Source organism: Sturnira hondurensis, unplaced genomic scaffold (genome assembly GCF_014824575.4).
Source record: "Sturnira hondurensis isolate 20B ecotype Veracruz unplaced genomic scaffold, ASM1482457v3 Scaffold0004322, whole genome shotgun sequence".
NCBI classification, from domain to species: Eukaryota; Metazoa; Chordata; class Mammalia; order Chiroptera; family Phyllostomidae; genus Sturnira; species Sturnira hondurensis.
The window spans coordinates 823,912-836,933 of NW_028076953.1; the positions used below are offsets into that span (position 1 = coordinate 823,912).

At 40.3% G+C, this 13,022-nt stretch overlaps 1 protein-coding gene across 5 annotated transcripts in view; it reads left to right on the top strand.

Annotated features, from left to right (window-relative positions):
- The window catches only part of ZNF326 (zinc finger protein 326), a 49,180-nt gene extending 36,412 nt beyond the window's left edge, over window positions 1–12,768 (top strand). For all 5 annotated transcript variants that reach the window (XM_037045465.1, XM_037045467.1, XM_037045469.1 and 2 more), the window contains 2 exons: window positions 610–705; window positions 11,877–12,768. In XM_037045465.1, coding sequence (XP_036901360.1) covers window positions 610–705; window positions 11,877–12,227 — 447 coding nt within the window. In that variant the 3' untranslated portion in view covers window positions 12,228–12,768. The remainder of the gene's footprint in view (window positions 1–609; window positions 706–11,876) is intronic.
- Window positions 12,769–13,022: the final 254 nt, after the last annotated feature.

Below are 13,022 nucleotides of genomic sequence, written 5' to 3' on the forward strand. Positions count from 1 at the left end.
GATAATTCTTTGACACTTCTGGAAACTAGACTTGCATATTCTACCACTTATTTTTTTATATTTTTGATTGTTGTTCAAGTACAGTTGTCTCTACTTTCCCTCCATCCCTGCCACCCCCACTTCCCACCCTTGATCTTATACCTTTGGTTTTATCCATGTGTCCTTTACACATGTTTCTGAAAACTCTTCCCTGCATTATCCTCTTCTCCTTTGTGTAAAATAGCCCGGAGGTAGACTAAATACTCTACCTGTATGAAAAGTTATTTTTTCTTTTTTGGTAGTATGAAAATTAATAGTTGGAGTAGTTGGCACTGGAGGAGGTGGAGGTAGAATGGAAAGGAGAGAATACAGATGTCTAGGAGACCTAGACTTAAGGTATCTGCTGACTGGGTGTGTGTTGTTGAGGCTGATTTGCTCATCAAAGCTCATTGTTTTAATCCGTAGATGATTTACACCGTGGTCATAGTAGCTCTTGTTGCTTTATAGTTTCATTTGCCCGAAGGTAAATCATTTAAATTTTAGAATTTGACTATATAATGTCATTTTAATTATGGAAATATTTTTTATGTCATACTTTTCAAGTATTACAGTGTGTTCTATTTTTCACAGGCTTATAAGGAACAAATAAAAAGAGAGAGTGTCTTGACTGCTACAAGCATTTTAAATAATCCAATAGTGAAGGCGCGATATGAACGTTTTGTTAAGGTAAGATGCTAGGGCATAAACTCTTTAGCTTATGTTGTAGTATTGTAATAATTAAATGATGATATAGTAACTCTTTGTGATATTTAAATATAGTACAACATTAGAAAGAATTTTACTTAATATCTGTTTTTCCTAAGCAGTGGAATTTGTGGTGGGGAGAGAGCAATAAGCCATTTCTACCTTTCTTTCTAGCTCTGAATTATTTGAGAGATACATAGGAGTCTGATAGAAGATCAAAAGTTAGCAATAATCTTTTCTTAAAGATTTTATTTATTTTTTGGAGAGAGGGGAAGTGAAGGAAAAAGAGAGGGAGAGAAACACTGATAGGTTGGTTGCCTCTTGTACATGCCCCAACTGAGTATTGAACTGGCAACCTTTCACTTTGCTAGACAGAGCCCAACCAACTGAGCCATACTGCTTAGGGCATCAGCTTTATTCTTGATTTTTAGAGAACAGATGACTTGAAGGATATGTTTCACATGTATAATTATGTGGACCCCCTAACAGTGCACTTGTAAATTAGATAGGCCTATGACCACCCCCCAACTTCTGTTACTGGTTCAGGTAGATAGCAACAACTTTCTCCTAGTTTACCACATGGCCTAGAACAGACTAGAATGTGTCATTTCTATTGCCAGGAAGACCCAAAAGAAGGAACCCAGAAGGGAATGAGTTGTATGTGTCCAGTTTCTTCTCCTAAATATACTAATTGGATAAGTCATTTCTCTTCCTTGGATAAAGTTGGAGGGGAAGCAGAGGTCAGTCATGTTGCTTCAGAAAAAGCTCTCTCATGGAATCAGGCCAGGGGAAAGGTTTGCCCCTTATGTTAGGAAGCTCAGATGTGGACAATAAGGTATACCTGGCCCGCTGCTTCTCACAGTACTTGCCCTGTAGTACTGAGGAATCTTTCTTTACACAAAATCCTTCTTTACAATGCCTATAGTACAAACAAGAGCTTAATTATTATTCAGGAAATAATAGAAATAAATTTAGATTTTAGTTTTTGACTTTTCATTTAAAAAATGAATTTTTTATTCAATAACTTTTAAAAGACTTTAAATTTATTTTTAGAGAGAGGGGAAGGGAGGGGAAAAGAGAAGGGTAGAAAAACCAATGTGCAGGAGAAACATCCATTGGTTGCCTTTCACATGTCCCCAAATTGGGACCAGGCCCACAACCCTGGCATGTGCCCTGACTGTGAATTGAATCAGCGATCTTTTGGCTTGCAGCCCAGTACTCAGTCCACTGAGCCATGGAAGCCAGGGCAAGTTTTTATAAAATAATACCTTATTTAAAAATCATCCTACACTGAACAGAGTCGTCATGTTGAAGATTTACAAAAGACTTTAATTTACATTAGTAACTAATTCTTTATTTTGTAAATTAGAGAAGTTTTGTTTATTTTGGCTGTTGTGTTGGTTAACCATGTGCTCTGTGAAGAAGCCTGATATAGAATGTCAACTGATGGTTGGTGGCACCAATTCATTGCCCACAGGAATCTCCAATTTGGGGTGCAGTGAAGAAGAAAAACTTTATTCAGTGCAAAAAAGTTCAATCGTGATGCAACATGGCTGTGAAAACAACAGAGCTATGAGGCAGTTCTGGGGCCATGCTGCTCTCTACCTAGACAGCTCTGCTGTCCTCCTTGGTAGTTGGCTTTGTGCTTCACTGGTTTGCTCCATTCTGTGCCAGTTTGCTCTGCTCTACTCCAGTGAGTCATCTTCAGTGTTTCAGCTTAGCTAGTCTTCAGTCTTTGGTAGAAAGGTTGAAAGTGCACTCTCAGAGCCAGAGGGGAGCTGGGTTATATAGACAGAAGTACCCACCCCTAGTCCCTGATTGGTCCATCCTCCTGTAACTCTAAATCCTTGCAGTGATGGATCCAAAAGGCATGTCCTGATTGGTCAAAATAGACCCACTTTGATTGGCAGGGGCTGTGCAGCTCTGATGAATAGGGAAATCCTCTGTCCTATTGGTTGAAATAGGATCCCAGGAAACGTTGATGAGAGCTGGCACAGATGGCAGAAACACAGTGCAGGCAGGTGGTTCAGTGCAGGCCTCTTTCTGAAATGCAGTTTGAGTGAGAGGCCCCTGTCAAGAAATAGCTGCCATGCTCTATTCTTTCTTTTTCTTCCTTTCTTTTTTTAAAAATTTGAGCCTAATTAGCCACGAGGAGCCCTTCTCAGTAGTAGATGTTTTGTACATAAAGGTTTATAATACTTAATGACCACTAAATCATCCTTCAATCAATCAAGTGAGGACTTCCGGCCAAGATGGAGGTGTAGGTGGAAACATTGTACCTCCTGACACAACCAAGTTCATATACAACAAATATTTAAAAACCAGAACGCAACCAAAACAGACAGAAAATTAAACTGTACAGAAATCCAACAACAACGAACCATTAATCCAGATCGATAAGAGGGGTGGAGTCAGCAGCTGGCCAAGAGGAGTCGCACAGGAAAAAGCGGCCTTGCTGACCCAGGTGCACAGGCAGTGGTTGGCAGATCCCAGGCCTGGGGTGGCAATGGGCGGACTCAGTGAGGGCTCAAGGCGGGTGGCTGACCACGGTCACACATTTGCACACAGATAAACCAGGCAAAGGAGCGAGCAGTGAGATAGACCATGCAACCCAAGGCCCCAGGGAAATAAAGCCTAAAAGCATCGATTGGAAAAACTTTTGGGTGTTGAGGTGCCGGGAGAGGCTCCCAGGCTCACAGAGAGTTCACTGGAGAGACCCACAGGGTTTTGGAGGGTGCACCAGCCCACACATCTGGGAACTAGCACCAGAAGGGCCCAATTTGCTTGTGGTAAGCAGCACAGGGGACCGAAATCCGAGCAAGCGGAAAAAAACGTCATTGCCCCTCTCTGACCCTGCCCCCACATACAGCATCACACCCCAGTGACCTGGGTTGCCCCGCCCTGGTGAACACCTAAGGCTCTGCACTTCGTACATAACAAGCGTAGAGAGACCAAAACATTATGGTTCAAGAAGAGGAACAGCTCAAAGCCCCAGAGCCAACAAATCTAAGCGACAAAGAGGTAGCCAAGCTATCAGATGCACAGTTCAAAACACTGGTGATCAGGATGCTCACAGAACTGGTTGATTTTAGTCACAAATTAGATGAACAAATGAAGTCTTCACCAAGTGAAATCAAGGGAAATGCACAGGGGACCAATAGTGATGGAAAGGAAACTGGGACTCAAGGGAGTGGACCAGAAGGAAGAACAAAACGTCAAACAAAAGAAGGAAGAAGCAAGAATTCAGAAAAATGAGGAGAGGCTTAGGAACCTCCAGGACATCTTTAAACGTTCCAACATCCGAATTATAGGGGTACCAGAAGGGGAAGAGGAACAGCCACGAATGGAAAACTTATTTGAACAAATAATAAAGGAGAACTTCCCCAGTCTGGCAAAGGAAATAGACTTCCAGGAAATCCAAGAAGCTCAGAGAGTCCCAAAGAAGTTGGACCCAAGAAGGAACACACCAAGGCACATCGTAATTGCAGTAGCCAAGATTAAAATGAAGGAGAGAATCCTAGAAGCAGCATGAGATAAGGGGACAGTCACCTACAAAGAAGTTCCCATCAGACTGTCAGCTGATTTCTCAAAAGAGACCTTACAGGCGAGAAGGGGCTGGAAAGAAGTATTCCAAGTCAGGAAAAGCAAGGGCCTACATCTAAGATTGCTCAATCCAGCAAAGCTTTCATTTAGAATGGAAGGGCAGATAAAGTGCTTCTCAGATAAGGTCAAATTCAAGGAGTTCATCATCACCAAGCTCTTATTATATGAAATGTTAAAAGGACTAATCTAAGAAAAAAGATAAAAAATATGAACAGTGAAAGGACAGTAAACTCACAGTTATTAACAACTACACCTAAAACAAAAGAAACTAAGAGGACAGCTAGATCAGGAGTGGAACCATAGAAATGAAGATCACATGGAGGGTTAGCAACAGGGGAGTGGGAGGGGGTGGGAAGAAGGTACAGAGACTAAGTAGCATAGACAGTAGGTAGAAAATAGAGGGGAGAGCAAGAATAGTATGGGAAATATAGAATTTAAAGAACTTGTAACACATGAACTGAAGGGGGGAATGGTGGGGGAGTGGGTGTTCAGGGTGGAGGGTAATGAAGGGGGGGAATGGGACAAGTATAATGGCATAATCAATAAAACATTAAAAGAAATCAAGTGACTTCCAAGTTGAATAAATTTCAGTTCTTTCAACTTGTTTCTTAGGAACTTATTTTCTGATTTGTTACACTTTACTGTATTCTTGACACTTAGTTTTAAAAAGGGAATGCCACACTAATTGAAGTCCAGTTTTGGGGGAGATATGGCATCAGAATGATAGGAGCCAAATTACGAAAAAATTAGATTTTGTCCTGAGAAGTTAATGGTTTCTATTAATGTATGAAAATAATTTTTAATGAGAGAAGAATACAAACTAGAATTTCTGTGTAGGGTTTTTAGGCTTCACTTAGGATCACTTCATGGGAAAAGACATCACTGGTGGAGTGTCTGCTCATGGTCCTATTTTGAAGAAAGTGCCTGAACTGAGGAGATTGCCTCAGGTGCCTTGTTGCTCTGAATGGACCAGCAGTACTGGCATTTTTGGGGAGCTCATTAGAAATGCAGTTTCATTTTCAGTTCTTGTCCAGCCCTATCGAATAAGAATCTTCATTTTAATAAGATTCTGTTTGATTCATTTGTGTTAAAACTCAAGAAGCACTGAAGTCACATTGTTCAGTGATTTCCCTTTGTTCAACATTTCTGTCTACTTTGTTCCTTGCAGTATTCCCCAGAATATTCTCTGTGGTCAGCTCTGGTCATGGCTTAAAACTTTCAAGTGCTCTCAGTCTAACAAAATACCCTTTTTAATCTTTGTCCCTTGAAGATAGTCAATTCATCAGTTTCTCTCAATTCTCCAACTGTATCGTCTTGTTCTCTTCACTCCCTGACCTGGACACTCATGGTCAGCCCTAACAACAGTGGAGTGCTTCTAAAATTCCTTCCTTATTTGTTCTTCTGACACTTAACCAGTTCCCAGCACTGTGCCATCTACAATTAGCTGTATTCACTGTGTCTTGCTGACAGTTTCGTGGCATTGTGTGTGTTGTGCTTGAAAATTTTCACTGCATTTCACAGTAATTTTACTTACTACCCATCAATGTAATATGTTTCCTATAGTGACTGTTTCAAACTTATTCCACTATTCATATACTAAGATTTCATTCTTACTCCCCTCACTTCTCACATTATTATTTCTTGTCTTAAGGAGATAGAGACCATTAGATGTGAGCTCCATAGTCCTTTCTACCTTGGATTTCTGTATCTATGCATTACCTTTATTGTTATCTGTGAAGCAAAATACCATTTAAATTTTTATTTTATATATATATATATGTTATATATATATTTACATATATATATATGGAGAAGGGAAGGAGGAAGAGAGGGAAAGAAACATAAATGTGTGGTTGCCACTCCTGAGCCCCCCACCAGGGACCTGGCCTGCAACCTAGGCATGTGTCCTGATTGGGAATGGAACCTGCAACTTTTTGGTTTGCAGGTCCATGCTCAATCCACTGAGCTATACCAGCCAGAGTTAAAAACTTTTTTCTTAAATATATTTTATTGATTATGGTATTATAGTTGTTCTGTTCCCCTCCTTGATCCCTCTCTACCCTGCACCCCACTTCCACCAGCACTCCCCCCACTTAGTTCATGGGTCATGTAAGTTCTTTGCCGTCTCCATTTCCTATGCTATTGTTAACTTCCCCTGTCTATGTTCTACCTACTATTTATGCTTTTTACTCCCTGTACCCTTTCCCCCGTTTTGCCCCCACCTGCTCCCCACTGATAACCCTCCATATGAACTCGATTTCTGTGATTCTCTTCTTGTTCTAGTTGTTGCTTAGTTTATTTTTATTTTGTTTTTAGGTCATTTGTGAGTAGTTGTGAGTTTGTTGTCATTTTACTGTTCATAGTTTCGATCTTTTTCTTAGATAAGTCCTTTTAATGTTTCATATAATAAGGGCTTGGTGATGATGAACTCCTTTAACTTGACCTTATCTGGGAAGCAGTCTATCTGCTCTTTAATTCTAGATGATAGCTTTGCTGGATAGAGTAGTCTTGGATGTAGGTCCTTGCCTTTCATGACTTCGAATACTTCTTTCCAGCTCCTTCTTGCTTGTAAGGTTTCTCTTGTGCAATCAGTCTGATGGGAACTCCTTTGTAGGTACTATCTCCTTTTCTCTTGCTGCTTTTAAGATTCCCCCCTTATCTTTAATCTTGGCTAATGTAATTATGTTGTACCTTGGTGTGTGCTTTCTTGGGTTCCAAATACTTTGGGATATTCTTAACTTTTTGGACTTTCTGGAAGTCTATTTCCTTGGCCAGATTGGGGAAGTTCTCTTTCATTATTTTTTCAAATGAGTTTTCAATTTCTTCTTCTTCTTCCTCTTCTCCTTCTGGCGCCTCTATGATTTGGATGTTGGAACATTTAAAGTTATCCCAGAGATTCCTAAGCCTCTCCTCATTTTTTTTTTTTAATTCTTGTTTCTTCATTCTGTTCTGGTTGAATATTCATTTCTTCCTTCTGCTCCAAATTGTTGATTTGAGTCCTGGTTTCCTTCCCTTCACTGTTGGTTCCCTGTATATTTTCCTTTATTAGACTTTGTGTAGCCTTCACTTTTCCTGTCTTTTATGACCATCCTCAACCATTTCTGTGAGTGCCCCAGTTACCAGTGATTAAACTGTACATCTGATAGGCTGGCTATCTCTTCCTTGCTTAGGTTTTTTTCCCTAAAGTTTTGATCTGTTCTCTCCTTTGGGCTATATTTCTTTGTCTTGGTGCACCAGCTATGTTGTGAGGGGCGGAGCCTTAGGTATTTATCAGGGTGGGGCAACCCATGTTTCTTTCTTGTGGCACTATATGTAAGGGAGGGATTGAGAGGCAACAATGCAGCTGGGTTGGCTCTTGGGCTTTCTCTTACTTCCCCAGCTACTCACAAGCAAATTGGGCCCTTCATGTGCTGATTCCAGGGTGGGTGGTTTTGTGTATGTTCTAGGAACCTACCGGTCTCTCCAGTGAACTCTTATGTGAGGCTGAGAGTTTCTCCCACTTCCGCAGACGCCACAGGTTTTCTCAGTCAGAGGTTTAAGGCTTTCTTTTCCCTTGCTGGAACCCTAGGTTGCGTGGTCTGTCTTGCTCCTCAGTTGTTCCTCCCAGTTTATCCACATAGAAATGTGGGATTCCCAGGTCCTCCAGCTAGTGTCCTGCTATGAGTTCTCTTCACCCTATCTGCCCATCTACTTCCTTCCTACCAATCTGGATGAATGTTTCTTCTTTAACTCCTTGGTTGTCGGACTTCCGTGCAGCTCAGTTTTGTGGCAGTTCTGGTTGTTTTTTTGGTTTTAAATTTGTTGTTGTCCTTCTTTTGGTTGTGCGAGGAGGCAGAATGTATTTGCTACCTACACCTCTGTCTTGGCCAGAAGTCCAAAAATACCGTATTTTGCCCGTCATCTGTATTCCTGTTTCATTAGCTGTTTCTTTCTTGACTTGCATCTGACTTTTTCCCCTCTTTATTTTCTTATTTTCCACAAACAGACACACTAATGAGTTCCCTAAACTAAAAATGACTAACTTTTCCTAGTCTCTGGTCGTTCTTGTTTAACCCTAGTAGTTCTCAAATGGACGTACATAATTAGAATTACCTGTTAGGCTAAAACCAAGTAAAAATTTGCTTAGGCATTTCCTAAAACCTTCTAAATTAGGGTTTTCAAACAGTTTCTGATATGTATTTCTGAAATACTTCTTAAATATGCAGGTTACCGGACTTTTCTCTTGGAAATTCTGATTCAAGGGGTCTGAAATTGATTCAGGAATTTGATTTTTTAGTAAGAGATCCACTGCTTGACTAAATTAAAATCTCAGAGTGCGATACCTGGGCCTCTGTTTTTTGGGAGCTTCATGGGAAATGGTGGCAATTAATTCTTGGGCAGTTCTTGGTGTTTAACGTTCACTTAAATCATCCTTTCGAAACTGCTGTAAGATCACCAGTGACCTAGTTTTCAAATAAAAACATTTAGTATTTTATTCTCTGTTGTTTTAAATTCAAGAAATAAAGGGGATAGTGTAATAAATCCCTCAGGTACCCTCACCAAGCTTTAGTAATGATCAACTACAGACCTTTTTCAGTTCTGTTCCACTCTTGTTTGCATTACTTGGCACTGTTGATCTATCACTTATTCTTGAAACTTTGTTTTGCCAGTTAATATTTTGCTATCTGGGGTTTCCTTCTATATTGAGTGTTCCTTTTCTAACTTCTGCCCCCATGTATACGCAATTTCATAGGTTTTTTTTTTCCCACTCTCTCCTCCAGCTCCATCCCTGGGCTGTCCCATTTAAGATCTTGGCTTCACTATTCACTCTGCAAGCAATTCACAGATCTGAATGTCTTTCTTTGAACTCTCTTCTTTGTTGCAAATTAATAGCTGCCTGTTAGTCACTTAGACATCTGAAATTCTAATCTAGAGCATATACCTGCTTCTTCCCCTTTCCCATCCTATTTTACCTGTTCTGTTAATGGTGTCACCACATCTCCTCTACTTTCCTGTGCTATTAGAGTAGACTTGTCACCAGTTATTTCTCGTCTTGCTGCTCCAACTTATTCTGCACATTCCTGCCTGGTTTATGTTAAGGTGTATCACCAGACGTACACTGTTCTGCCTAATAATCTTCATTGCCTCTACATTTCCTGCTATGTTAATGTAGCCTTCTGATATGTTGTTTTTGAGACTTAATCTGGATACACAATTCAAGTATTTAAATAAAAATACTGAAATACAGTTGTGTCTCTGAATGTTTAGTGAATTAAAGATTTGTTTACTTTTTTTGTTTGTTTGTTTTTTCTTTCTTTTTTAAAAATATATTTTATTGATTATTCCGTTACAGTTGTTCTATTCCCCCCCTTCATTCCCCTCCACCCACACACTCCCTCCCCCACCATTCTCCCCCCCTTAGTTTATAACCACGTGTCTCAAGTTCTTTGGATTCTATATTTCCCCCACTATTCTCACCCTCCCCACTACCTATTTTCTACCTACCATCTATGCTATTTTCTGTGCCTTCTCCCCCCTTCTCCTCCTCCCACTCCCCTGTTTCTAACCCTCCATGTGTTCTTCATTTCTATGGTTCCACTCCTGATCTAGCTGTCCTCTTGGTTTGCTTTTGTTTTAGGTGTGGTTGTTAATAACTGTGTGTTTGCTGTCCTTTCACTGTTCATATTTTTCATCTTCTTTTTCTTATATAAGTCCCTTTAGCATTTCATATAATAAGGGCTTGGTGATGATGAACTCCTTGAACTTGACCTTATCTGAGAAGCACTTTATCTGTCCTTCCATTCTAAATGAAAGTTTTGCTGGATAAAGCAATCTTGGCTGTAGGTCTTTGGATTTCATGACTTGGAATACTTCTTTCCAGCCCCTTCTTGCCTGTAAGGTCTCTTTTGAGAAATCCGCTGACAGTCTGATGGGTACTCCTTTGTAGGTGACTGTCCCCTTATCCCTTGATGCTTCTAGGATTCTCTCCTTCATTTTGGTCTTGGCTAATGTAATTATGATGTGCCTTGGTGTGTTCCTTCTTGGGTCCAACTTCTTTGGCACTCTCTGAGCTTCCTGGATTTCCTGGAAGTCTATTTCCTTTGCCAGACTGGGGAAGTTCTCCTTTATTATTTGTTCAAATACGTTTTCCACTCGTGGCTGTTTCTTTCCCCCTTCTGGTACCCCTATAATCCGGATGTTGGAACGTTTAAAGATGTCCTGGAGGTTCCTAAGCCTCTCCTCATTTTTTTGAATTCTCATTTCTTCATTCCTTTCTGGTGGGATGTTTTGTTCTTCCTTCTGGTCCATTCCATTGATTTGAGTCCCAGTTTCCTTTCCATCACTATTGGTTTCCTGTGCATCTCCCTTCATTTCAATTAGTTTAGCCTTCATATGTTCCTCTAATTTGTGACTATGTTCCTCTAATTTGTGACTATAATCTACCAATTCTGTGAGCATCCTGATAAATAGTGTCTTGAATTGTGCTTCTGAGAGGCTGGCAATTTCTCGGTCGCTTAGAGTTATTGGCTCTGGGACTTTGAGTTCTTCTTGCACCATCTTTTGGGCTGTTCGTGCCTGTTCCGTAGCAGGATCAGAGCCCTAAAGTGTTCACTAGAACAGGGCAACTAAGTCGCTGGGTTGTGACGTTGTATGTGGGGGCGGGGTCAAAGAGGGACAATGGCTTCCCGCCTGCCGCCTGCCACCTCGGACCCGGCGCCACCACCGTTACCAGGCCCACGCGTTTTGTTCCACTGCACACGAGTGTGCCATCGCCGTCAGCCCTCCACCACTGGGTTTGCCCCCTGGGGCCTGTGTGGTCCGTCTCACTGTGAGTGAATGTGCGACCGGGGTCAGTCTGCCCCACACCCCGACTGGGTCCAGGCTGCCTGCGCACCTAGGTCGGGGGATCTGTCCTGCCCAACCCAGCTCCGCTGCTGGCTCTGCCTCTCTTACCGTCCCCGTTGAACGGTTCATAGTTGTCGGACTTCCGTATAATTCCGTTTTCTGATCTTTGGGTGTGTCCTAGTTCTCCAGACCTTTGTTGTGTTCAAACTTGGTTGTGGGAGAAAGCACAGTGTTTCCACCTTTGCCTCCATCTTGGCAGAAGTCCCCTTGTTTACTTTTTTAAAGAAAAAGTTAGGCACATAATTTTCATTTGAGGTTTTTAAAGATATTCTATCTACAATAGTGGTGCATTTACTACTAGTATAATTAAGTAGGACATAAATCTTTTGGTTCATCTACTTAGTTTCTGTGCAAACCCATGTATTTGCCTCCTCTACACACACCTCTCTCTGCCCCTCACTCTCTCATACACACAGAGACACACAGTTTTAGAAATTCAGTTAGGGAAAATGTGTTCTTTCTACCTTCTACTTTATGGAGTGTATGGTAATGACTTCAGTAATGTTTATAATCACATTGGTATCACTAGGTACTGAACAGATATTTCGTGAATTTGTCGTGTATTGAAATACAAAGCTTTTAAGAATATTTGTTTTGGTGATACAGTGTAAAAATTTCACTGATACAAAATGAATGTGCTGAGCTTTTTCTCCTCATGTCTTTAGGGTGAGAATCCTTTTGAAATTCAAGACCATTCTCAAGATCAGCAAATAGGAGATGAAGAGGAGGAGGAAAAGATTGATGAACCTATTGAAGAGGAGGAGGAAGAGGAGGAAGAAGAAGAGGAAGTGGGAGAAGTAGAGGAAGTAGAGGAAGCAGAGGAAGTGGAGGGAGCAGAGGAAGTGGAGGAATTAGAGGAAGAGGGAGAAGGTGAAGGAGTAGAGGGAGCCGGGCAAGCCGAGGCTGTTGGGGAAGGAGACGGAGTTCAAGAAGGAGAAGGAGTGGGGAAAAGAGATGAAGCAGCAGCAAAGGAAGAGCATGTCAGCTCCCCTGTTGACCAACCTGAAGAAAATTAAATATAAGGTATTAGATTAAAAAAAAAGAGCTTTAAATTTCTGTCTTAATGTGGAGAAGGGTAAGAATTTTAATAGTTTAAAATATGAGACTTAACACCTATGTTGCATGCATTCCACACATTAAAATTTGTTTTCTATAATTTCTAAATGTTTGGCATTTGTTTTAATAAAATGAAGGTATTAGTTTAGTTTTTATAGGTACCAAACTTAGATTCAATAAATTGTATAATTTTTAAGCTTAATTTTTATTACTTTATTGGTGTTAGGATAACAGATGTGTATTGTCAGTATATCTATTCTAATCATTTGAACTTAAATGCTGCTCTTGGGAGATTATATTCAAGTGTGCATTAATGTTTTGAATACTTACCCTGGAAGAGATAAATTGGGCAAGTATTTTGTGCTCTGTGTATTTTTTTACTGCATTGGACATTGAATAGTAATTTGCTTTAAGATACGCTTTAAGGCTTTTTGTGACCATGTTACCCTTTGTAGCAATAAAAAGTGTTTTTTGTTTTTTTGTTTTTTGTTTTTATAAAAACTCTATCTAGATTAACAATTTTAAATGAAGCAGTTCAGAAATTAAATGAGTGTTTAAAATTAGGATTTGCCTTAATGCACGAGTTCAGCTCACAAGTATTTTAAGATGATTGAGAAGACTTGAGTTAAAGAAAAATTTTACCTCAATCATATTTTAAAATGTATTACTAAATATTTTTAACATATTTCAAATAGAGGTCAGTCTATAACTGACCTATTTATACTTGTTTTAATTCATCTTGTTTCTTGGTGCCT